This window comes from Nicotiana attenuata, unplaced genomic scaffold, assembly GCF_001879085.1.
Source record: "Nicotiana attenuata strain UT unplaced genomic scaffold, NIATTr2, whole genome shotgun sequence".
NCBI lineage: Eukaryota > Viridiplantae > Streptophyta > Magnoliopsida > Solanales > Solanaceae > Nicotiana > Nicotiana attenuata.
In genome coordinates, this window is record NW_017670621.1 from 69946 (window position 1) to 97021 (window position 27076).

The 27076-nt window shown below is 38.3% G+C and overlaps 1 protein-coding gene across 3 annotated transcripts; it reads left to right on the forward strand.

Moving 5' to 3' along the window:
* Positions 1-254: 254 nt before the first annotated feature.
* Positions 255-26299, forward strand: LOC109241603 (probable DNA helicase MCM9). 3 transcript variants are annotated; one of them, XM_019408366.1, is made up of 21 exons: positions 255-539; positions 614-716; positions 801-900; positions 14255-14393; positions 15627-15693; positions 17374-17548; positions 18065-18164; positions 19402-19499; positions 19600-19665; positions 19905-19997; positions 20256-20372; positions 22734-22806; positions 23025-23091; positions 23298-23396; positions 23511-23636; positions 23727-23794; positions 24775-24884; positions 24963-25010; positions 25102-25254; positions 25737-25853; positions 26009-26299. In XM_019408366.1, the coding sequence occupies exons 1-20, from the start codon at positions 421-423 to the stop codon at positions 25823-25825; spliced, it is 2010 nt and encodes a 669-aa protein (XP_019263911.1). In that variant the 5' UTR covers positions 255-420; the 3' UTR covers positions 25826-25853; positions 26009-26299. The 3 variants fall into 3 exon arrangements, 2 of the variants coding, with proteins under 2 accessions (XP_019263911.1, XP_019263912.1); XM_019408367.1 differs by having other exon boundaries at positions 256-539; positions 23298-23379; positions 23515-23636; XR_002070259.1 differs by lacking the exon at positions 26009-26299 and having other exon boundaries at positions 23731-23794; positions 25737-25852.
* The last annotated feature ends 777 nt before the right edge of the window (positions 26300-27076 follow it).

The window sequence follows — 27076 nt, forward strand, 5'->3', positions numbered from 1 at the left end:
GAGTTCCAGCATAATATGCTGGAAGTTCATACACAGGTGTACCGAACTCCAGTATATTATGCTGGATCGGTCTCTGTTGCAGCAAAATAGTGGTTATTCTTCATTGACTTGGTAAACGCTGGCTATTTTTGAATTACCAGTTCGAAAACTGGCTAGACCGTACTATTTTTACTGATTAATTAGTTTCAATTTATTGCAATCTTCTTCCTTTTAATAATACGAGCCCATATCAAAATAAACAGCGGACCAAATATCTATTTTTCTTTTCTTTTCAACGCGGACCAAATATCATTTCCCCTTAACCCTGCAGTACACAGTGCACACCAATTTTTCCCGCCCAAAATTCTTGGTACCCAAATTCCCACCACACGCGCCGCCGTCGGTGAAAGCGAAAAGCCTCTCCCGACGTGGGAAAATCCGATGGAGGGCAACGGTCACAGCAAAGAACTGGCGGCGTATTTGCTAAAGAACCACTCGGAGCAGCTGAGTTCCATTATTCTCTCTCCTGATCCTCGACTTCACTATCCCCTCCTTGTCGAGTAAGCAACACTACAGTATACTTCGCATCTGCCTCCACAAAAATTCTGCTAACGAGTTTGGTTTTTTGAAACAGTTTTGCAGAGATAATGGATGATAATCCAACCCTTTCTCAGTTCATTTTCGCTAAACCCACAGAATATTTACCCCTTTTTGATGAAGCTGCCGTCTGGGCTCAGGTATATTACTTTACCCTCTTGTTCAAAATTCTGTATACTTAGATTAGTAGTCTACATAATCAGTGGTTTTTTGTCTTTGTGTAGAAAGTTATTTTGGCAGATCTTAAACAACATGAAAACGCAAGCCTCAAGGACAACATACATGTTCGTATCAACATCAGTGGTTCTCCTCTTGAATGCCCTGGTTTGTTCCTTTTTTATCCCTTTATTTATCTTCGTATTATTTTTGTTGGATTTAAGCTATATGGACGATATTTTAAAGATTCTTCTATATTGTTTGTGTAGTTTAGCCGGTTGTAGAGGTTACCAGGGTGAATTTAGAGTTCAACTTATGAGTTCATCTGGACCTAGTAGCTTTGTTTCGGACCTGTATATGTGTTTAAAAAATTTAGTAAATAAGTACGAATAATTGGTTGCAAATCCAGTAAATTAAATGAGTTGTGGTAGATTCCAAACTCGAACCCATAAAGCTTAAATCCTTGATCCAACGGAGGTTACATATCTTATTTTCCATATTACCGCCCCATGCTTGCTATAGACAATTACTTGTAGTTGGGGGGTTTGAACAACTTGATAGTGTTTATCAAAAATCTTCTACACCATCAATGTAGATAAAATAAACCCGTTATTGTTTAGGATTTAAATTATCTTACTGAGCGATAAGTAAAATATGTCATGTAAATTAAAACAAAGGAAATACTATTTAAGTAGATAATGATAAAGTAATAGGTTAATTATTTACCGAGTTTGGAATCATATATTGCTGGTCCTCGAATTTCTCAGCCGACGAACGAAAAAATAATTTGCTTTTGACTGATAAAGAAGATGAAGGGGTGAATTTCTCATGTGGAATTTTCATGTAGAGAACATTTACACTATTTTAACTGGTTATGACATGTTACAGCCTTAATTACCATTCAACCTCACTTTGGACAAGTACCTGTAATGGGCTTCCAAGCAACATGATAGTGTGAAGAAATTTTATACTACCCGCCACGTCATCATGCCACATACGCACCATTTGGCATATGTTAATGCCATGTGGAAGCTTACATAGGAGGAAGGCTAGCATTTGTGAGAAGATTTTAGAGAAGTATGGACATTTCCATTGGAAGACCCTACATCCCTATGGATTTGCTAGGAAAGTCCTTGGAATCTTCTAGGCTTGTAGAGAATTCTAGAAAAAGTCCTTATCTTGTAAATATTAATGACTTGTGTAATAATTAATATTTACTAGGGGTGTGCATTCGAATCGGTTTATCGATAAATCGAATCGATTATTTGTTATCGAAATCGAAATCGAAAAAATCGAAACCTTATTGAAATGATAACGATAAGCATATGTACAAATCGATAATCGATAAGTAATTATCGATAAGGGTCAAAATCGAATCGATAAATCGAATGCACAATGCACATCCCTTGACTGTAGACACTTGTTAAATGAGTAATTACCTATTTGTGTAGATTAATATAACATACAGAATGTATATATATACCGCTACTATTTTGAAAGCGGCTATACAATATTATTTTCCCTAATCTATACCCTTTCCTTTACCCTAAGTCCCTTACCTTATTATTTTCTTTACCACATTTAAGGAATGATCATATTTAAAGATCAAGGGAATGAAGTTCAAATTAATGGAAAACTGAATTAGCCGTGATGATGTGTTTTGTTTTGTTTTGTTTTTTTTATACCGTTGGAGTGTTGATGGCATACATTTGATCCCTTACTTTAGTTTTGTTGCATGTGCTTGTTGACACAATTTTTATATTATAAATGGTGTTCGTCTTATTTTAGCTTCTTTTTGTCCATATTAGTTAGGCGCGTTTATAGCGATATACTTTCCGTGGAATCCCGCAAATTTTCTTATTGGGGTAATCGATAACCGAATCGACAAGCCCCCAAAATCGATAAATCGAAATCGAAAAAATCGAAACCTTATTGAAACGATAACGATAAGCATATGTACAAATCGATAATTGATAAGTAATTATCGATAAGGGTCAAAATCGAATCGATAAATCGAATGCACACCCCTAATATTTACACACTAGCCCCTAGGAGACTAGTATATAAAGGGGCCCATTTATTTGTAATTCACCAAGCAAACAATTCAAGTTCTCTTTAATACAAAGCTTCTTTTAGCAATTCTCTTGTGTTCTTTCTAACATTCCCTTAGCGATCTTGAGTGTAGCAAGGCTGACTTGGCATAGCAAGAACGTGAGCAAGTTGTGCAAGATTGTGAGCGAGTTGTCAAGTGCCACACGTGTACTTAGCTAACGACTAAGGACGTGACAATGTGGTATCAGAGCAAATGTTGCAACTAAGGGAATGACGAACAATGGAGAAATTAACGCTGCCAACACCCAAGCCAACGTCATCCAGGATGCTGTTGGCAATAAGGGCCATAACAAAAAGAGGAATGCCACCAAGAAGAGCCAGGAGGTGCCACCTGAGGTTGTGTCCAACGAAAGACTTATATCCCAAGAACCATCTGCCACTGAGGCGAGCGAGGATGAAGTGAAGGTCCTGCCTGAGGATGTCTCGCTCGGTAAAGAGTGGGTGATGAAGATGAACGCGGGGATGGACGCCATGGAGATCTTTGGCCAACGCTTGGGGAAGGTGGAAGGCACCCTTAGCGTTCTTGAGGGGCACACTCTTGAAGAGATTGAGAGTATCCGAAATGACTTGGAGGGATGTACACAGACCGAGATAGAACTAAGGCAAACCATCACTGCCTTGGAGTGCAGACTCATGGAGGCTTTGAGTACTATCGATGCTATGAAAACAAAGATAGATTCACTCGAGGAGCATGTTGATGCTGGCGTGACCGAGGCAACCAGCAATGTTGTGGTGACGAGGGAGGCCAAGATCGAGGCTCCCAAACCCCTGGTGTTCAAAGGTGTCCGTGATGCACAGAAGTGGAAAACTTCCTTTGGCACTTGGAGATCTACTTCAGGCATGGCAAAGTGAGTGGCGACGAGGCCAAGATCAACACTGCGGTGTTGTACCTCTCAGAAACTGCCATGCTATGGCGGAGAAGAAAGATGACCGACGTGGATAAAGGTCTATGTACTATTAGCACGTGGGATCAATTCAAAGCTGAGTTCAAGCAACAGTTCTTTCTAAACAATGTCTTGTACGATGCAAAGTGCAAGCTTATGGAGTTGAAGCAAACATAGAGCACACGTGACTATGTCAAGGAGTTCATTACCCTTATGCTTCAAATCCCCAACCTGACCAATGACAACTTGTTGTTCCACTTCATGGACGGGTTGCAAAATTAGGCTAAACAGGAGTTGCAACACCGGCAAGTCGCGGATATAGACCAAGCCATAATGGAGACTGAATCATTGATAGATTTCAGGCATGACAAGCACGACAAAGGCGAAGGCAAGAAGTCAAAGGTTAATAATGTCAAAGGCGGGGGAGACCGTGGCAAAGGCAAGGAGATATAACAACAATACTCCAAGACTCAAGATTCCAAAAAGTCAAGTGGTCGTCAAGGCTACGCTGAGAAGAAGACGCAGGCCGAGAAAAAGGGATGCTATATGCGGAGGGCCGCACGGCTTCAGGAATTGTCCCAACCTCAAGAGCCTCAGTGCCATGGTTCGTGAACGGAAGGAGCAGCCACAAGGAAAGAGTTCAGAAACCGCACAGTTGGGTATGATCGGATTATGTGGTGCTGTCTCGAAGCAAGCTATCCAACCTATCGAGAATGGCAATCAGTACGTGGATTTCACCATCAACAACAATTCCGCTCGTGCAATGGTGGATACTGGAGCAACTCATAATTTCGTGACTAGGCTGCCACAAAGAGACTAGAATTGAAGCTTGCTCCAACCAACTCTCGCGTCAAGACTGTGAATGCCGAGGTACAAAATGCTCGTGGGTAGCTAATGGAGTTGGTGTCAAATTGGGAACTTGGAAAGGTATGACGAACTTTACTGTAACCGCTATGGATATCTTTGACATCATACTGAGGCAAGAGTTCTTTAGACATTGTCATACTTTGATCGAACCCTACCTCCAACGTTTCTTGGTTATGGATCGAGAAGGAGAAGGAGCTTGCATGGTACCTATAGTGACTATGCCATACGGACAGAGCCAAGCACAACTCTCAACTATGCAGGTTGTCAAGGGGATCAAGAAGGGGGAGCCGACATTCGTGGCAACCATTGCTAGTCTGGAGGAAGACAAGGGTTTTCAAGGGACACTGCCGCCTTAAATAGAGAAGTTGCTTGAGGAAAACAAAGATGTCATGCCCGAGGAGTTGCCTAAGCACTTGCCGCCTAGGCGAGAGGTGGATCACAAGATTGAGTTGAAGCCAGGGGCTAAGCCACCCGCATTTGCCCTATATTGTATGGCACCGCCCGAGCTAGACGAGCTCAGGAAACAATTGAAAGAGTTGCTAGATGTTGGTCACATTCACCTATCAAAGGCACCTTTCGGCGGGCCAGTATTGTTCCAGAAGAAGAAGGACTACCGTGCACTTAATAAAGTAACAGTGTAGAATAAGTACCCGACCCCGCTCATTGTTGACTTGTTCGATAGACTTGGGCAAGCCAAGTACTTTACTAAGGTGGATCTTTGCAAGGGCTACTACTATGTTCGCATTGCGGAAGGGGATGAGCCAAAGACAGCATATGTGACGAGATATAGAGCCTTTGAGTGGTTGGTGATGCCCTTCGGCTTAACCAATACACCGGCCACATTTTGCACCCTTATGAATAAGATTTTCCATCCCTTTCGTGGTAGTCTACCTAGACGACATATTCATCTACAACAACACCTTGGAGGAGCACATAAAGCACTTAAAGAAGGTTTTTCAAGTCTTGTGGGAGAACGAGCTATACTTCAACAGGGAGAAATGCGAGTTTGCATAATCAAAGGTGCACATCTTAGGCCATGTCATTAGCAATGGCGAGCTACGCATGGATGAGGCTAAGGTACGTGCTATCCAGGAGTGGGAGGCACATATAAAGGTAACTGAGTTGAGATCCTTCCTTGGCCTTGTTAACTACTATCGTCGGTTCATCAGCCGCTACTCAGCCAAGGCCACACTATTTACTGAGTTGCTAAAGAAGAACAAGCCATGAGTTTGGACGGAACATTGTCAAAAGGCGTTTGAAGTCCTTAAGGTAGCTGTAATAGAGGAGCCAGTCTTGGCATTACCTTGGCATTACCTGACTTTGCCAAGACATTTGAGGTGCATACAGATGCCATAGATTTTGCCATTAGGTGTGTCTTGATGCAGGATTAGCATCCCATAGCGTTTGAGTGCCGCAAGTTAAATGAGACAGAGCAGCGTTACACGGTACAAGAGAAGGAGATGACTGCCATTGTGCATTGCCTTCGTACATGGCGACATTATTTGCTTGGGTCGAGGTTCGTGGTTAAGACCGACAATGTAGCTGCTAGCTACTTTCAGACGCAGAAGAAGCTCACACCAAAACAGGCTAGGTGGCTGGATTTCTTAGCCGAGTTTGATTATGTGCTGCAGTATAAGCCGGGCAAAAGTTACGTTATTGCCGATGCCTTGAGCCGGAAAGCTGAGCTTGTTGCCATCACTTCAACAAGTTGGGATATTCGTGAGGCTATAAAAGAAGGCATGCAGCATGATCCAACAGCCAAACAACTTATCGAGTTAGCCAACCAGGGCAAGACGAGACGTTTTTGGGTAGAAGACGACCTATTGCTTACTACGGGCCGGCAGGTGTACGTGCCTAAGTTTGGAGACATTAGACAGCGAATCACAAGGGAGTCATGACACAAAGTGGGCTGGTCATCCAGGTCAACGTCGCACTAGGGCCTTGGTTGAGTCAGTCTACTATTGGCCACACATGCGAGATGACATAGAGTGTTATGTGCAGACTTGTCTTGTCTGTCAGCAGGACAAGGTTGAGCAACAACATCCCGGAGGACTTTTGGAACCGCTACCAGTCGCAGAGCGTCCATGGGAAAGCGTGACTATGGACTTTATCACTTGTCTACCGAGTCCGACGGTTATGGTACTATTATGATGGTCGTGGATAGATTTTCTAAATATGCCATCTTCATGCCCGTCTCACCAGGTTGCACTGCCAAGGAATCCGCCTAGCTATTCTTTAAGAACATGGTGAAGTATTGGGGCTTACCAAGGCATATTATCAGTGATCAAGACCCTCGTTTTACTGGAAACTTTTGGAGAGTTATTGTTGCGGCCAAACACACACGCAAGTATACGCGGTCGTCAAGTAATAAAGTGACTAAAAGTCGGATGTCGAACCCACAAGGACTTGTGATTAACTAATTAACTAAATTAGACTATCCTAACTATCTACACAAGAATTAAACCTAGAAATATTTGATTCTAAACTAATTAAATAAAAAAATATAAATAATGAACTTTCAATAGAGGAAGTGCAGATTTTTATGATATCAATATAATGAAAACGATCTAGGATTATGGGCCATCTAACAATCCTATTGTATTCTTCAATTGAATTGACTAATTAATTTATCTGGTTTATTGGTTGACAGGGTTAATATTGCTCATAAGAATCTGTCAAGTTCTTATTTGCCTATTCAAGCTAACCTAACTCCTATATGTCTATGGAATTAAGATTAACAAGAATGCATTTATAATTCCTGTATTTCAACCAAGCAAGGCAATTAGGTATATGTCTATCTTAACCGCGAATCGGTTCCCCGATGCCCAGGTTCAAGAACTTGCTCTACTCAATCCTATATGCAATCTAGAATTCCCACTTTCGAGTTCAATTCAAGATTCGTAGATAGTATTTAATTGGTGATCAAGCAATTAAATAATTTAGTGCAGGATTAAATAAATAAACTAATACGACAAATCAAGAAATCAAAATCAATATTCGAATAACAATAGTCATGAAAGGACCACAACCCTAGAACGTGAAGTTTAGCTCCACATAGACATGGTAGCAAAACAACAAATCATGCAAAGAAACATAAAAATTACTAAGTTTGATGGAAGAAAAGATGGAACTTGATGAGTTCCGGCCTCCACGGCGGCTCTATGCTTGTGTTTTTCTCTCAAAAACGTCCTTCTCCCTCAAAATAGGTTTTGGTTGGCTTTTATATGAGTTGGGGGCGTCTTAGGGTCGAAATAACCGAGTCCTAGTCGAAATAGGACACTTTAGCGATCCGAGTGTCCAGGGCAGCGTGGGGCGCTGGCCCTGGCGCTCAAAATAATTGACTACTAGAAACTGGGCCACAGCGAGCGCCCCACGCTGGCTGTGGCCCTCAAAATTGACTTTTTGCCTTTTTGCTTCGATTTCGCTCCAATTCGCGCCCTTTCGTCCCAAATTGCATCCGAATGATTCCTACACATAGAAACACCATAATTTAGCACAAATCATCATATTAAACATCTCAAATCATCGGAACAAGAGCAAAATGCGAGGTGATATATATCAAAATATACATACTTTAAGCCGATTATCAACACCCCACACTTAGACTCTTGCTCGTCCTCGAGCAATGGAACTAAATCAATCCCCCAAAACATACTTATCACTATGAAAGAGCACTTCACAATTAATTCAATCAAACACCCTACCTTTGGACTATGATCGATATTGGCAATTAAGTATGAACATGCAAATTTCACATTCTTCCCGTTTTCAAATTAGCCCAAGTATATACAATACTATTCAACCAACTCAAGCAACCTCTCCACAAACTCCTTACCTCAAGAGATGACTCGTTACACTAAGTATCCTCAACTTACACACTCACCCAACAAAAGAAAGTGTACAACATCACCAATCCATCATGAGACCAAGTGCCCTCACCACAAACCAAAGAGTGATTATCAAAGTCCACATTTAAATATGTCATTGAACATAATTCAAGGACATCACACAATTGAACAAAATTCACTCACTCTCACAAACAATTCATGTGAATCCCGTGGTCGTACCATAAGCTTGCCCGTATTGTATATCTCTACTAATCTAAGCTAGCCAAATCTAGGATCAATTAGGACTTTAAGGTTGTAATGTAGGCTAAGGGACGGGTAGGATATATTTAGGAATAGTGACTAACCCTCCTAAGCACTTTAATACACTACATTCACAAATCAAACATCTTTTTCTCCTCAACCCATTCACTTCTCATACACTATATATAACATAGCCCCCTTTTTTTTTCAGTTAAGCACCTCCATGGATTCACTAGCACGAATGAAAAAAATAAAATATTAAGAGGTGTGTATCTTTTCTCATTATTTGAACTTTTATTTGCTTTTTCTTGCACATTTTTTTTTCTACACACACTCCATACATTGAAGTTCTTAAGCTAGTGACTTTTATTCACAATCTTAGTGCACCTTAAGGGCCCTTCCATGGCTCCACTCGAAAGTAACTCCCAAATCTCTCCCTTACTTCTTTTAGCGACTAAGTGCCGTAGGAGGTAAAGGTTCAAAATTCTCAAATCAAAAACAAAGTAGGAGTATGGCTTGTAATATGGGTGCCAAGGAAACGTTCTATAGGCTCAAAGGGCTAGCAATGGGAAAATTTTATTTATAAGTGACAAGCACCTTCATGGTCAAGCAAGAAACACCTACATCATCTCCTAGACTAGCATAACTTAATGATTTCGCGTTGATTAACACACGGGGCAAGTTCTAAGCTACACAAGATAGCACAGAGTATCAAAAATCCTTACACACACATGGCACTTGACTCACTCAAGATGGTTCTGTCCAACTCTCAAGTCAAGCAAGCTAGCAAGTTGAGAATTTTAAAGCAATAATGCACTAGGTAGCATACAAGTCAATCAACTGAGAAGAAGGCATCGAAGAGTAGGCTACTTACTTTACTTGGGCATTACAATTTAAATCATATATGCAGAAAGACAGAGCGCATGCCGTAACTTAAATTGCCAACATCAACCATGTCAATAGGTATCTCAAAGCACCTCAATTTCCCTTTTCCTACTCATAAGAAAGAAAAAATAATAAAAAAATAAAAACAAAAAATCTAAGATAGAATACCCGGTTCGAGCTACACCTTTGGAAAAGAACCGGTGTCGAAAGAAAAACCAAGGGATGCTACCTAACTACCTAAAAAAAAAAGAAAATCTTTTTGGTATTTTTACTTATTGGACTTTAATCCCTCAAGAAAGCTGTCCACAAAATCCATCATCAGGAAAAGTCCCAATTTTATGATTTTATTATTATTTTTTTTAACCAAAAACTACTACACTAAAAATGAGTACTACAACTAAGCTAAGATAGCACAGAAAGTCACCTGGACAATCTCCTCACCCCACACTTAAAATTGTGCAATGTCCTCAATGCACACTGAAAATAACAATAAGGTAAAAGAGACTCCCTGGTAGGCCAAAGGCCGAAGAATTCGCAGCTCACGGGATACTCAGACTTCTCCCAAGTACGATCCTTTGTGCGGGCACCCCACACTTAGTTCCAATCACATGGCTCACTTTTGCACACTTCCTATAGCTTTGCTCCCTATGCTCAAAATCCTACAAAATAAAACAACACAACAAAAATAATACAATAAGAAAAAAATATCAAAAATAAAAGAAAACAGTAAAGCTGGGTTGCCTCCCAACAAACGCCTAATTTAACGTCGCGGCACGACGTGAACCACTTTTTCCTCCACTTTGAACTTATGAATTGTACCCCTAACATGGCATCCAGTCTGCGGCTATACTCCAGTGGTGGGGCTACAATGATAACTATGCCAAGTAATAATTTTTTCACTCTGCACTTCTTGGCCTTTAGATGAGGAATGTAATTTTCGCTTTTTGGCACAACAAATTCAAGAATATAGGCACTCTCATCCTCACTCTTTGACCCCTTCATTGGCTCAGATGGCTCTATTATTATCTTACTATCCAAACACAATGTGGAAAAATGATTGGAATGAGGTCTAATGCGCCCTAACTCATAAATTTTACTACTATTTACATCCCCATATATACACACACTCAAGTCTCCCAAAGTAATGTTATCTACTCCCTCACATGACTCTAGAGCACTCTTCTCAATATTGACATCCTCAAGAAAAACATGGTCTAATGATTGGTATTCTCGTTTTAGCTCCTCAATTTGGTCTAGAAGATTTTTCTTGGCTTCACACAACTCATCATTAAATTGTTGGGCGTTACACGCATCAACCTTCGCACTCAAATCTACATCTAAGTTATGCACAACCAAGCTAAAATTATCAATTTTATGTGCAAGATCATCTCTCTCCTTAGACCAATCATTCACCAATGTTGTTAGAAGACAACGTCGTTCCGCATATTGGCCTAATCGAGAATATCCATCCCAATACCAACCCTTACTCCCATATTCAAATTCCTATCTCCAAGAGTTCAGGTCATGACAAGCCCAAAAAGACGGGCCATAAAGTCTTCCGTCAACCAAGTGTCTTCATCAATAACCTTACCTCCGGATATTTCATCCCCAAATGTCATGTTGCGAAAACTAGAAACACACTAAGAGAAAAGTCAAATAGTTATAAAAATAAAAATATATACAAAAAAATAGGACAAAATTAAAAGTCCAATCTAGAAAAACAGCTAATTTCTAAGTCCCCGGCAACGGCGCCAAAAACTTGTTGCGGCCAAACGCACACGCAAGTTTACGCTGTCATCAAGTAATAAAGTGACTAAAAGTCGGATGTCGAACCCACGAGGACTTGTGATTAACTAATTAACTAAATTAGACTATCCTAACTATCTACACAAGAATTAAACCTAGAAATATTTGATTCTAAACTAATTAAATTAAAAAAATATAAATAATGAACTTTCAATTGAGGAAGTGCAGATTTTTATGATATCAATGTAATGAAAACGATCTAGGATTATGGGCTATCTAATAATCCTATTGTATTCTTCAATTGAATTGACTAATTAATTTATCTGGTTTATTGGTTGACAGGGTTAATATTGCTCATAAGAATCTGTCGAGTTCTTACTCGCCTATTCAAGCTAACCTAACTCCTATATGTCTATGGAATTAAGATTAACAAGAATGCATTTATAATTCCTGTATTTCAACCAAGCAAAGCAATTAGGTATATGTCTATCCTAACCGCAAATGCGTTCCCCGATGCCCAGGTTCAAGAACTTGCTCACTCAATCCTATATGCAATATAGAATTCCTACTTTCGAGTTCAATTCAAGATTCGTAGATAGTATTTAATTGGTGATCAAGCAATTAAATAATTTAGTGCAGGATTAAATAAATAAACTAATACGACAAATCAAGAAATCAAAATCAATATTCGAATAACAATAGTCATGAATGAACCACAACCCTAGAACGTGAAGTTTAGCTGCACATAGACATGGTAGCAAAACAACAAATCATACAAAGAAACATAAAAATTACTAAGTTTGATGGAAGAAAAGATGGAACTTGATGAATTCCGGCCTCCACGGCGGCTCTATACTTGTGTTTTCCTCTCAAAAACGTCCTCCTCCCTCAAAATAGGTTTTGGTTGGCTTTTATATGAGTTAGAGGCGTCTTAGGGTCGAAATAACCGAGTCCTAGTCGAAATAGGACGCTCTAGCGATCCGAGCGTCCAGGGCAGTGTGGGACGCTGGCCCTGGCGCTCAAAATAATTGACTACTGGAAACTGGGCCACAACGAGCGCCCCACGCTGGCTGTGGCCCTCAAAATTGACTTTTTGCCTTTTCGCTCCAATTCGCGCCCTTTCATCCCAAATTGCATCCGAATGATTCCTACATATAGAAACACCATAATTTAGCACAAATCATCATATTAAACATCTCAAATCATCGGAACAAGAGCAAATGCGAGGCGATATATATCAAAATATACATACTTTAAGCCGATTATCAATTATTCGACATACTTGGCACGGAACTGCACTTTTCCACTAGTTTCCACCCACAGACGGATGGACAAACGGACCGGGTCAATGCCTTACTAGAATGCTACTCGAGGCATTATGTAAGCACGCATCAGAAAGATTGGGCAAGGCTCATAGACATCGCCCAATTCTCTTATAACTTGCAGCGGAGAGAGTCCATGGGGCGGACACCATTTGAGCTAGCCACAGGCCAACAACCACAAACTCCACATTCATTACCAGTCGCATTCGAGGGAAAGAGTTTGGGGGCTTATCATATGGCCAAAGGATGGGAGGAGCAGCTTGACGATGCTAAGTCCTACTTGGATAAGGCAGCTAAGAAGATGAAGAAGTTTGCTGACCGTAAGCGGCGTCCCACGGACTATAGAGTTGGGGACATGGTCATGGTGAAGTTTAATCCAAGACAGTTCAAGGCACTATGGGGCATGCATCAAAATCTAATTCACAAGTATGATGGGCCATTTAAGATCGTCGCCAAGGTAGGCAAGATCTCATACAAGCTTGACATGCCATCGTATCTTAAGATCTACCCTGTCTTCCATGCCAGCATGCTTAAGCCATATCATGAAGACAAGGATGATCCGAGTAGGGGCCAATCAAGTTGAGCACCTATTACTATCACCACCTCGCATGATCGGGAGATTGAGCCATTGAGGCTATCATTGATTACGAAGCTAGGTGAAAACAAGGGCAGAAAGCCACCACTATGTTCCTCGTCCATTGGAAGGGGCAATCACCGGAGGAGGCCACGTGGGAACGATACGAAGACTTATGGCAATTCAAAGATAAGATCCGAGAGTTTATATAGCAGCATTGCGCCGCGGTCGTCACAGCATTAGGTGGGGGAGAGTGTGATGACCCGCTACGTCATCATGCCACATAGGCACCATTTGGCATATATTAATGCCATGTGGAAACTTACATAGGAGAAAGGCTAGCATTTGTGAGAAGATTCTAGAGAAGTAAGGACATTTCTTTTATAAGACCCTAGATCCCTATGAATTTGGTAGGAAAGTCCTTGGAATCTTCTAGGCTTGTAGAGAATTCTAGAGAAAGCCCTTATCTTGTAAATATTAAGGACTTGCACAACAATTAATATTTACACACTAGCCCCTAGGAGACTAGTATATAAAAGGGGCCATTCATTTGTAATTCACCAAGCAAACAATTTAAGTTCTCTCTAATACAAAGCTTCTTTTAGCAATTCTCTTGTGTTCTTTTTAACATTCCCTTAGCGATCTTGAGTGTAGCAAGACTGACTTGGCATAGCAAGAACCTGAGCAAGTTGTGCAAGATCGTCAGCGAGTTGTTAAGTGCCACACGTGTACTTAGCTAACGACTAAGGACGTGACAATTAGTGTATAAAAGTTAAACTTTATTGGTTATGTTCCCAATACTGGAAATTTTTACAATTTTCACATGTAAATGCACATGCTTTGACCACAAAAAGTACATATTAGTAGTATTCTTTGAGCTATTCCTCGCTTATTTCTTTTCTGTGTCCAAGTCATAAATCCTTCACTACCCTTGCTATATAATGCTTCAGTGCAATGTAGTTTTAAGCAGACCTTGTAATATCACATTCTCAAAGAAAGTATACCTTGTAATATCAAACTTAGTCATTTTTTGTAATGTTTTAGAGACATTTCCCAGCATTGGCCGCGTGAGGGTGAAGCATCGTGGAATGCTTCTTACTATCAAAGGGACTATAATCAGGTCTGGAGCAGTGAAGATGATTGAAGGGGAGAGGATATATGAGTGTCGGCGATGTAAGCACAGGTTGTTCTTGTGTGCCTCTCACCTAGTCATTCTGCTAGTTTCAATTCTTCCAACCATTTTCTAGGTTCAAAATCATGGAGATATATTCACGAAGTTTTAATGGAATCATTGATTTATTTTATCAAGTCTAATACAAACTAATCAAGGTAATTGGTTCTACTTTGTCTCGAATGGAAATTAGCATGGCATAATTCAACTGAAAAACGTCTTATCTTTGCAATCATAATTCCAATTTGCCAGATAACTTCTCTACTAGAATCGGATTGCCGTAGTTTTCACTTACCACAATTGTTCCTCAACCTTAATCTCCTTTATTTTCATTTCTTTGTCAGTGACATCTCTGACTAACAAAACAAATAGTTGCACCTGATAGACATGGAGACAGAGCCAAGTGATTAAGGGTGCTCATCTGGTTTTTCAACAATATTGGGTCGCCAAATAAGTGGCATGGGGTTGGGATATTCCTGAACAAGGGATAACAACAGAATGAGCAATTACAAATTTAGCAACAGATCTCCATTTTTCATCTTTTATTAAAGAGACATTTAGTAATTGTAATTGAACATGGATGATTCCCTTGTAAGACTATGTGGGCTCTTAGCATCCTTAAAAAGTTGAGCTCAGCTTTAATTAATCCTTTATGGGACTGAACTCAGTACAGACATGCTTAATTCGGTTGGTAGAGTCTGTATATTGCTCCAACAGGCTAATTTTGTAGGTTAAACTTCCGTTTTGTTCTGACTTCTATAATCATGTAGGATGTGTTTGGTTACAATAATAGGTAACATGCTTCCTTTTCTATATAGGCTAAGTAGGCTGTGTAAGATATTGCTTAACATAACTAACTTTCGAGCAGTAATCCAAAGCCGAGCAAACTTTGCTGTAATCCAAATTTATAAGTTAGGCTAAAACCTTCAATTTGCCAGATTTTGGCTTCTCAGGGGATATGCTTATGTCAAAAACAGACTTCCATATCTCACATTGGGGCTTGCATTTTTCTGATGCCTAAAAAAAATTGCTACAAAAGTGATTTTGCTTGTTTATATCATAATTTTCTTAGACAACTCTTTATCACTCTGAGGTCAAAACGTCCACTCATTTTTTTGGCTTTCCTTTTAACTGATTGTACCAAAGAATTCAATTTAGTCTTATGGCAAGATTACATGGTCAAGCTTTTACCCTATGCTAATCTACCCTTAACAGATTATTGGCTAAGAAGGAAATTTTATGTAGGTTCAAGGTTTATCCGGAGGTGGAAACTAGGAATTCAATTCCAAAACCAATTTTTTGTCCCTCACAGGTCTGTTCCCAACTATCCTTATTTTTTTGTGTGGACAAACGCGCAATGCTTTGATTTTGCTAATAGATTTTGTTTATTTCCATTTGATTACGCGTGGAAGAAAAGCTCTTTCTAATCTTCTTTTGCTTTTGCTATACATCTGTAGACATTCACATTTCCTCTAAGCCTTATCTCATAAGAGTACGGTCTATGTGAATTCCAACTAGATTCTTCTTTTGGGTTTCCTAGTTACTTTTAACTTTGAGAAAAATTGATGTTGCTTTGTGGTATGATGCAATGGGATTGCACTTGAATACCTTTTCTGGCAGCTTATTTAACAATAATACAATAGGTGGATTGTTTTTCATATTTATGTTTTCTGGTTAAGAAAATCACAAATATGAATTTTTTCTAAAAATAGCATACCTAAATGTAAGTAAGCAATACCGCAAAGCATTTCAAACTAATTTAGAGTGGAAAAAGAACTACATTTTTTCCCTATTAAGTACAAATAACAGGCATATTGAATTCTTTCTGGATTTTTACAGAGATTATTTTGTTGGCTTAGAGGAGATTCTGTAATTAACATCTCCGATTTCGTGAATTTGCTGGACTATGTTACAGTGTAGTTTTTGTTAGAATCCCGATCCTTCGTAAACTTTTTGGTACCTTCTTGGTACTGCTCTATTAATTAAATACTTTACCTTATAATAATTAAGGACAGTCATATTGAATTCTTATGAATGAAATATGCTTCATACTTTAGCAGTTCTAGATCTGTCCCACTGAATTTAAGAACTTTACATATTCAATCATGTCAACTGATGTGATTGAGACTTTTGTTTGTTACAAAGTATTCAACTAGAAGTAGATTGGTATGGGTAATTTTGTAAGCAATTTGTCCCGACAAGAGAAGCTCATTTTAGTTAGATATGAATTTCTACCACATTTTATTTTGAGAAACTTGATAGCTAGCAACAGATTTGGCCAAGTATGAAATTTTGGATTGTAATTTGTGGGCTATAGCAGAACGCCCAGTGGATTAGTGCAGGTGAACTAAGCTGGTCGTGCCCTTTGCCGGACCCTGCGCATAGCGCGAGCTTAGTGCACCGGGATGGCCTCTAAAAAAGAATAAATTTTCGGGTGCAACATGAGGATGTATTAACATAAGCTACACTATACTAGTTTTTGTATAATCAGATTTCCTTTAATAGTCACATAAGTGTGAGAATTACAAGAAAGTTAAGCATTAGAAGCTAAATACGTCCATAAATTGAGTTTATGGATAAAAGAACTGGAATAATAAAAATTTGAAATTGATACCAAACTTGAGACGAATGAATGTTTTGTATGGTATCCTCCTATATTTAAGATATTGTATGTTGCCTCTAATTTCAGACATCGTGTGAAAATGTTGTGCTTTCTGTTTAAAGACCCAACAGATACTTGGCGCTTATTTATGCTTTTCGCCTCTGATAACCATGCTGGTAACAGTAAAATCCAAACTGCCTCATAAGTTATATGTGCAGTGTTGTTGTACTTCATTATTCAATCTTGAATTTCTATTTTCTCCTTTTCTACCCTTATTCCCTCCCATTCTCCATGTTGGTTTTACGTTAACTTTCATCCAGTTTGGTTTATCATTTTCTAAAACCAGCTGCTTGTAAGAAAATCAATAATCTTTTAAAGTTCTTTTTACAGAGGCCTAAGTTTTGTGAAAGCACAAGTTTTCAGCTTGTAGAAGACAATAAGATCTGTCATGATTATCAGGAGATTAAAATCCAAGAAAGTACTCAGGTATTGGGTGTTGGGGCTATTCCTCGCTCCATTCCTGTCATTCTGAAGGATGATCTTGTTGACATGGTTAAAGCTGGAGGTACTATTTTCTTAAAACTAGCTTGTTTGCAGTTCAATAGAGGTGTGTGGGCTGATTAGCTGTCCCTTGCTAGCTTAACTATGGAGTATACTAAAACATCTTATGCTCTGATGACACCAAGATTTAAGCCCCTCCATCCTACATGGTTCAAAATGATCAATGTTTAGTCTAATTTAGGACATTTATCATTCACATTTTATAGAAAATTTTTGTTAATGTGAAGTACCCTGTTCGCCACAAATTTTGGAATTGAAATTTCTAAGCATTTGTTTGAGTAATCAAGGTCAAAGTTAAGATGTGTTTTGAATTTGGAATGGTAATAGGTTGCTTTTGGTAATGGAGGTAGTTAATATGTCAGTCTGCGTATTTGCAACGTTATTCTGTGTTATTTTATGTTAATTCACCTTCTACCCTAATGAGACACAATTCTCTCTTTTCTTTCTCTTTTTCAATGATAAGCTTGATACACATTTTCTTCCTTGTCCTTAATTTACTGCCATGTTTTAATGTCGTCAGATGATGTGATTGTCACTGGGATCTTAACTGCCAAATGGTCCCCCGATTTAAAAGATGTTCGCTGTGACCTTGATCCAGTGCTAATTGCTAACCATGTAAGGTAACGGGAGTACACTCAGTTTATTTTGAGAATGATTTCAATTCATTTTATGTGACCACAAGTCAAATCCGGATAGTTAAAGGATTTTTATCCAATTATTTCTGCAGAACCTATGAATGCGAATTATTGGTATTTTGTACAAATCATTGCTGTTGCTTGAGATGAAGTGCATCACTTTGATTTGTCTTGAAGTATTAGGTTGTTTAGAGTAGCAGAGCCACCCGCTAAACCATGGCGAGCTCAATCTCCCTCTTTTTTCATTTTGCCTTCGATCCTTGTCAATTTAATTTGAGAACGAATTCAGAAAGTGCCATTTAAACTGTTAGATACTGCTTGATATCTCATCAATTGGGAAGGATGGTTAATAATTGGGTTAAACAGAAGCAGGTCACCCTTTTTTTTGTTTCCTCTCATTTAACATTGTTTCAGGTGATGTGGATTTTTTCTCATCATAAAAGTACTAGCATGGTTTTATTACACCATCTCCCCTCCCCCACTAAAGATTTATTTTTGTTATCTCTGCATCTTATTGATGCCATTCAATTAAACAACTTACCTTATCAAAAATAAAAATAAATAAATTAAAAAAAAATTAAAGGAGAAGTAGAGTAATTCGAAGCCTTAGGTTGGTTCATTGATCAGTAGATACAGCAATTTCATACTGTAAAGCATGGTTAGATGTGACGAAGACTTTGGATGAGAGTATGTAGTTGGCCTTTCATTGATAGTATAGGGGAGTCCCAATGAAGGGCTCACAGTATGAAGAATTGCCTTTGAATTCTTTCACTGAGTTTGTTACCAGAAAGGTGATCATTCTCCAGGATCTTGTTGTAGTTCCTCTTTCCTTTTGATTGATAGGTGAAGAAATATACGATATTATTAATTGAATATGTCATCTTCCCAAGCTAAAGTAGCATTGTGATGTTTGTAGAGCTTAATGAATCTTATATCCTAGGAGGAATGGCCAAATAAGGATTTAAACTTAGATGAGATATACAACAATATTATAATTGTTTTTATTAAAAAGTATCAGGAGCAAATGTACACTTTTATCTCTCAAAATATTTCAAAAACTTACGTGAAGCAAAACATGACTTTTTAAACTTAGAGGTGGAATGCTTTGTTGACCTCTCACCTTTTGTCTCCACCACTGCTTGGATGAGGTAATACATTTCTGACTCTTTCTCATAAAATAAACTGTCTTTCTCTTCATGTATTTTCTATAATGTATCTTCAGGAGAATGAATGAGCTAAAGTCAGAAATCGATATCCCTGATGATGCTATTCTGAAATTCAAGCATTTTTGGACTGACTTCAAAGATACTCCTTTAAAGGGTAAAAATTATTTGAACAGGTTGGATTTTAAATTACTTGCTAAAAGTACTTGGGTCTCAAACCTGCTTTTCCTTCTATTCTCTTTCATTCCTAAACGCAGGTAGGAATGCGATTCTGAAAGGTATTTGCCCACAGGTCTTTGGACTTTTCACAGTCAAGCTTGCAGGTATTGGCCCCTGCAAGTGTCTCCTCTTCAGTTGATGTCACATGTCTAATTGTTAATTTATAATTTTAACTTGTTCGATATAAAGTAGAGGGAATTTGTGTTACTCTTGGTTTTCTCTCAGCAACTGTGCATCGTGAAAAGTATCCCCTATGATGTTAATGTATAATTCAATCTGTCCAAATGATGATGGATAATTCCTTTACCATTTTGGCCAATGACCAACTTCGAGTTCAATGTAGTGGCATTGACGCTTATTGGAGGTGTCCAACATGTTGATGCTTCTGGAACAAAAGTTAGAGGAGAGTCTCATTTGCTTCTCGTTGGTGATCCTGGTAATGAATTTTAATGTTAAATGTTTTGAATCAAGATTGGAGTATATCTTCTTTGTAGGCAAATGGTTATATTTAGGGATTTTCACTTCTTCCAGCACTCATTTAATTGTGTCTAGCGCTACTGTGCTGCATAGTAGCTGGTATACTCGATTTTTCCTTCTTTCATGGTTGTGGTGACATTTTATGTAACATGATATTCATTTGAATTTTGGGAAATTGTCACAATTGAGATAATATGGTTGCTTATTTTCCTGTCAGGTACTGGGAAGTCACAGTTTCTGAAGTTTGCTGCTAAATTAAGCAATAGATCTGTCATAACGACTGGGTTGGGAAGCACTAGTGCTGGATTGACTGTTACAGCAGTTAAAGATGGAGGTAGATTGTTCCTGTTATCTTATTACTCACTAATAGCTGTCATGTTGAAGTTTGAAGCTGTCTCTATCTATTTGCTTTGATCATATTGAACTAGGAAACTGTGTCTCTATCGCAGCACTCTCACAGAGACAGTCATGATGCCACTCATGCATGCACATGCACGCGCACACTCGCAGAGTCCTTTACCAGCTCTATCAGTAATGGGCTTGAGTTCTTTAAACTAGTTGGTTTTTCCCATGGAAAGGAAGGAGGGTGAAAGTTCATCCTCTCTCCTCGTGAATCTTGTTGAGATTGGCAAGACATAAACATAAGTGTTTCAAATCTTGCTTTTATTAAAAATTCAATTCGCATATAAAGTTGCAGTTACATGGAGCCTGAAGTCTTAAAAATTTTAATTGTCTAAAGCAATCACAATCCAAGTTCATTCAAGTTGGAGAATACTTTCCATTTTTTAAAAGAGGATCTTAAGCACTGATGTCGGGAACATGGAGATATCATCAGATATCGTGATAGATTGATTAATATAGCATCAGAGGAAATAAGCTAAGAGCAAAGGCAAAGGTAGTCAAAGATAAGCTAGAATATGAGTAGGAAGGAAAAGAAAAAACAGAGAGACAAGAACATTTGCTTGTTCAACATTCATAGGGTATGACCAATTATCTAATGACATGAGGGCATGAGAACCTTCACTAGATCAGTTGATGTGATGGGAGAGCATGAGGAAGCTGCCATCACATTTTACAGGTGAAGCATAAAAGAGCTACAATAAGAGTAACATAGAAATTGTTGTTGTTCTTGACTAAAGTACTACTCCCTCCATCCCAATTTATGTGACGGTGTTTGATCGGGCACGTAGTTTAAGAAATAAAGGAAGAATTCGAAACTTGTGGTCTAAAAAAAAGTATAGAAACTTGTGGCTAGAAATCATTTCATTGAGGGTAAAAAGGGAAATTTAAAGTTGAAATTTAAAGTTGAATTGTTACTAAAATCGAAAAATGTCATTCTTTGGACTGACCAAAAAGGAAAAAGTGTTTCATAAATTGGGACGGAGGGAGTGTTAAACTTTGAACGAATTTGATGAAGTAATACATTGAGGTAATTTCACATAAAACACTAATTCATTCCTAAATTACCAAGCCCATATACATTAATTCTCCGATGAAACTAAGACTAATAGTTGGCGCACTCTACTGGGTACTGCTGGGAATTCTTCTTACATCTCTAATCTTCTTTAAATCCTTTTCTATTGGAAAGTGACGCATGTAATTTGTTTGAGATTTATGCTAGTTCATTTTCAGTTCACAAACTGGATAAAGTAGGATGGGGCATTCCCAAATGAATTGCCCTCAGAAATCCACTGCATATGTTGAATACTTTGATATGGTTCCATCCTCTTTAGTTAATGCTAGATGATAAACAACTAATCAAAATCTCCCGTAATGAAGAAAGTAAATTTAATCAAATTTGTTTTTCATCTTTGAGAAACTAGGAAGCGAGTGTTTAAAGTAATACAAAAGTGTATATTACTATTAGGAATAATTCTAACCTTAAAACACTTTAAATTCTTATATAGAACAGCATTTTTACTTGCATCATGAGAATCAAAGTAAGCATATAACAACCTAAAATTTTCTGTTCATAAAATTTACATCAATAAAAATTTGTACAAAGCAAAGGAAGTTTAGGTAGTATTATGGTTTGTTAATCTGACTTAAAGGCATAATAGTCTTGCTGAATTCAAATGTGATGACCCTGGTTCTGAGTTAGTACTAGTACCCCGCTAGGATTAAATGATCTGTTTTTTTATATAAAGAAAAGAGTACTGTAAGACTATATAATGTGTTATGTTGAAATAAAAGAGATGTAGGATAACTCAGCATGTATATTTTGGTGTATTTGGACAGAAAGGAATCCGCAGATGCTTTGATGGCATATCAACTCCCAACAGCTCCCTGAAAGCAAAGTGCCTTAGGAATCTATATAGCTGGAGCAACCTTTCCCCTGTAAATGAATTAATTCCATTTCTAGATTTTATTAGCTCTGTCTTTGGCTTGATAGCCAATCTTAGGTTTTTGGTGCTTTTGGTTAGCTTCCTGACTAGAACTGTATTTTTGTGTAAATGGAGCTAACCAACCTCTTTTGTAATGTTTTGCATCTTCTTGATGCCAGTAATATAACATCTTACTTCATCAAAAAAGGATAACTTAGATTGTTATACCTTTTAAATCCAGAAACAATATGAGCGGACCATCGGAATACCTTCCCATCACGCGAACCAAACATGCATTTATTCTTGATAATCTTTTGACCTATATGTACAGTTATTTGATCATCAAGTGTAAAGGCGTGCTATATTTTCAGGAGAGTGGATGTTAGAAGCTGGTGCACTTGTATTAGCAGACGGTGGTCTCTGTTGCATTGATGAATTTGACAGGTATCTCACAGCTGTTTTGGAGTCTTAGGTTGATTTTTTCAGTTTCCCCATGTTTTGATATAACTTGTGTGGCTTGAAGTACAGTCTGCACTCTAGTTACGGTTATATAAAGGTTGTTGATTCAAATTATTTGAAGATTGTTTTTTGTTGTTAAATATAGCCAGTATTGTTATCCTACACATTCATTTGATGTTGACTCATAAAATTCCGTTTGGCAGCATGAGGGAGCATGATAGAGCAACCATCCATGAAGCAATGGAGCAGCAGACTATAAGTGTTGCAAAGGTATATCATTCTTCGAAGAACCTAATTTTTTCTTCTTTTGGTAAAGTACCAATACATACATGATTAGCAAGGTCACGAGTTCTTGATATTTTCTTATTTCTTCCTTTTGCCACCTTATTTCCCGTCCCCCTAATATCTACTGTTCTAGTGTTCTTAATTACTTCGATGAATCCTTTTCTGATCCTTGATGATTGGTTAATCTCTAGGCTGGTCTGGTGACAACTCTCAGTACAAGGACACTTGTGTTTGGAGCAACTAACCCTAAGGGGCAATATGACAAGGATCAGCGTATCTTTTCTTTTGATGTCCTCTTTCTTTTATTCTTTTACCTTTCATCTTTGTGCAAGCTAGAATCTCTATCAGGCATCTTAAACGCTTTGCTCCCCATCTCATTTTGTTTTCTATGTTTTTAACTCAAGCTAGCTCTATCTGTTAATACGACGCTCTCTGGCCCGCTGCTGAGCAGATTTGATATAGTCCTAGTTCTCTTAGACACTAGAAACCCAGAGTGGGATGCTGTTGTTTCTTCACATATCCTTGCTGAGGTGATACATCTGAAACAATGTGAATACATTATTATTTAGTCATGAAGCGTCAATTAGCTGGATGAAAATGCTTTTTTATGTGATTGAAAGGCAGAAACAAAGAGCCACAGTTCTGAAGAGGATCTTGGGAGTACCTGGGCACTTCCAATGCTCAGAAGGTAAAATACTTCTCAACAACCATCCGGATTCTGATATATCTGATATGTGCTCATCTTTAATTAACTACTACTCCACTAGTCTATTTGTGGTCTCTTTCCACTTTGGCTAGACTGCTTCTATATATAAAGACTCAGCTAGGATAAGTTCCCAAATATGATTATTAACGTTGTTCATGAACAGTAAGAGAGTATGCATGTGCTTTTGCACATCAATAATAGTGAAACTGGCCAAGATGAGATAAGTCCCTAAAAATGATTATTGACATAGTTCCAAGTATTGCCTAAACCAATAGTATTAGTTTATTCCCCCCCCCCCCCCCCCCCATTTCAATATGGGTGATTCTTTTTCCTTTGTAGAAGCTGGTACAAGACTGAGTTACGTAAAGCAACATGCAAAAATTTCGCTCTTTTCACATTTCTTAATTCTACAAAGGTTTTTTAATTTAATGCTAATTCTTATTGGGAGAAGGTTGTTTAGCATGAATTTTCTTAAAAGCGTTAAAACTGGAAGGTCTCCAATTGAGATGCATGTACGAGTAAACAAAAAGGTTAAAGAGTCATTTTGGAGCCAAAAAATTAAAGTCTAAAAGCATATCCATAGTCTTGCTAGCAGCACTGATTTTGAGTGTCTGAATTGTCACGGGACTTTCATGTCACGTGTTGTACATTGGGCTTTGGTTGATAGTTAGAAAAACAGTTTAATCATATTAATGTCTCGGGCTCCTACTTTACCTTATAAAAAATATGTCTTGGGCTCCTGAACAGTTTGTGCAGTGCCGGTGAGTGCAACTTATCAAAACAATTTAGCATAATGGAAATCCACATGACACTAAGAAAAAGATCTATTCTAATTTAGTTATTTGTGTTCTCCCATTTTATTACCATGTTACCTCCAGCAAAAGAAAATCTTCAACAGCAATTACTCCATCACATTCTGTTGATGAGATGGCAGTGTTATGTCTTCTGATGACATCTTGTAGGTACATCCAATTTGTGAAGAGATACTTTAGACCAGTCCTCACAAAGGAGGCAGAAAAGGTTATCTCAAGCTATTACCAACTGCAGAGAAGATCTGTGACTCAAAATGCAGGTCACTAGGCATCATTGTTGTCACTAAATATTCTGATTTTTGCATGGCTATGCACTTAACAACTGTGAACATCTGCAGCAAGAACAACCGTGCGCATGCTGGAGAGTCTGATAAGACTTGCTCAAGGTGTATCATTGACTCTTTAGCTTTTTTCATGGTTTGGCCCTATATGATCTATTTGTGACTTATTCTGAAGAACCAATATGGAATATTACAGCACATGCAAGATTGATGTTTAGAGATGAGGTCACTAGATTGGATGCCATCACTGCCATCTTATGCATTGAGTCGTCCATGACTACCTCGGCTATAGTGGACAGCATGGGGAATGCACTGCACTCCAATTTTGCAGAAAATCCTGATCAAGAATGTATCCTAATGGCACCTTCTTATTTGCATGCACATGAATCATGACGCAGAAACCTTTGAAATTGAGCTCTTCTAACCAAATTTTATTTACTTCTATGCGAGTGTGTTCAGTCATTAGTGCCAAAGTTGCTGAAATAATTTTCTATGTTGAGGACCTAGTAAATATTGTGCCTCTGAGCCGTACCCTCAACATCCAAGCTACACAGAAAATGCATAAAAAGTACTGTAAACTTGTTTCTTGTTAGTTTGTGTATTAAGTTACCCTTTTGTCATAATCTGCCTGATGGTATTTCAATAAATCTATTTCCAATCTGCTTGTGAATTGGCTTCATGTTTGGGGTGCTCGTCAGCATGAAGTTTATTCTCTTTGTTTCATATATAGCAGAGTTGGGTTATATATTTAAGCAAATGGTCCTTCTATAGATGCGTCATATTCATTTGTTTTTGCATATCATATGTTATTCTTGACAACACATATTATAGACGCCAAGCAAGAAAAACTAATCCTTGAGAAGTTGAACTTACTAGACGAATTCCCTGAAGTAATCAGCACCGGAAGCTCAATATGCTGATGAAGTTCAATCTGTATCCTGAGAACAGGTAACTAGAATGATTGCTGATTCCCCCCCCCCCCTCTCTAATATATATATATATATATATATATATACCTGTACCACATCTCACGACTGTGTAACACCAAAAATGATCATAAAGGTAAGAAAATCACTATGAAATACTTATACCATGATTGATAGGTACCCCTATGCTCATCAGCAATTGCAGTCGATTAACAAAATCTGTAAATTGAGAAGTGTGCATACGGAAGTTGCAGCATCTTGACTAAATTGACTTCTCATATATGGAAATGCAATTTCTATACTGTTAGCTCATGTATCATGTGCCAATATTCTTTTCTTTCTTAATATGTTACGTTTATTGACATTGGAGCAAAAGAATTCAGAATTATTGTTCTTTTATAACCAATTGTTATTTTATTAATCAACAAAAACAAGCACCAAACAACCTTGCTTGGAGTTTTTGTTTTCCATACTTTCTTCCATGGCCACTGATTATTTCGCCAGAATTTCACGGTATAGCCAGTTTTTGGGCTGGTCAATCAAAAATAGCCAGCGTTTACCAAGTCAATGAAAAATAGCCATCGTTTTGCTGCAATAGAGATCGGTCCAGCATAATATATTGGAGTTCGGTGCACTTGTGTATGAACTCCAGCATATTATGCTGGACCAGTATACTTTGCTGGCTCCAGTATAATATACTGGAGCACTGGTGCTCCAAATTCCAGTATATTATACTGGACCATTATACTTGCTGGAACTCCAGTATATTATGCTGGAGTTCTAGTGTATTTATGCTGGAACTCCATATTATGCTGGAGTTCCAGCATACTATCCTGGAACTCCAGTATAATATGCTGGAGTTCAAGTATACTTATGCTGGAACTCCAGCATAATATACTGGAGTATTTTCCGGGTTTTGAACAGTGTTTTCGCTCAGATTTATCTTTACATAAAAAGTGGCTAAATTTCGGTTACTTTTGAAATTGGGCTATTTTTGAAAGACCAATTGTAAATTTGGCTATTTTTAAAAATATCCCGATTATTTCTTCCAAACAATTCAGAATTTTGTAATATTACTACTAGAGTTGTCAATATGGGTCGGGCCAGGCTAGCCCAATCCACGTGGGCTTTAGCAATTGACGGGTTGGGTTGGGCTAGCCTATTATTTTGATGGGCCTTATAATGGTCAGCCCAAACCTAGCCCTATGTGGGCCGCGGACCCCCACGGGCTGGCCCATTATTTTT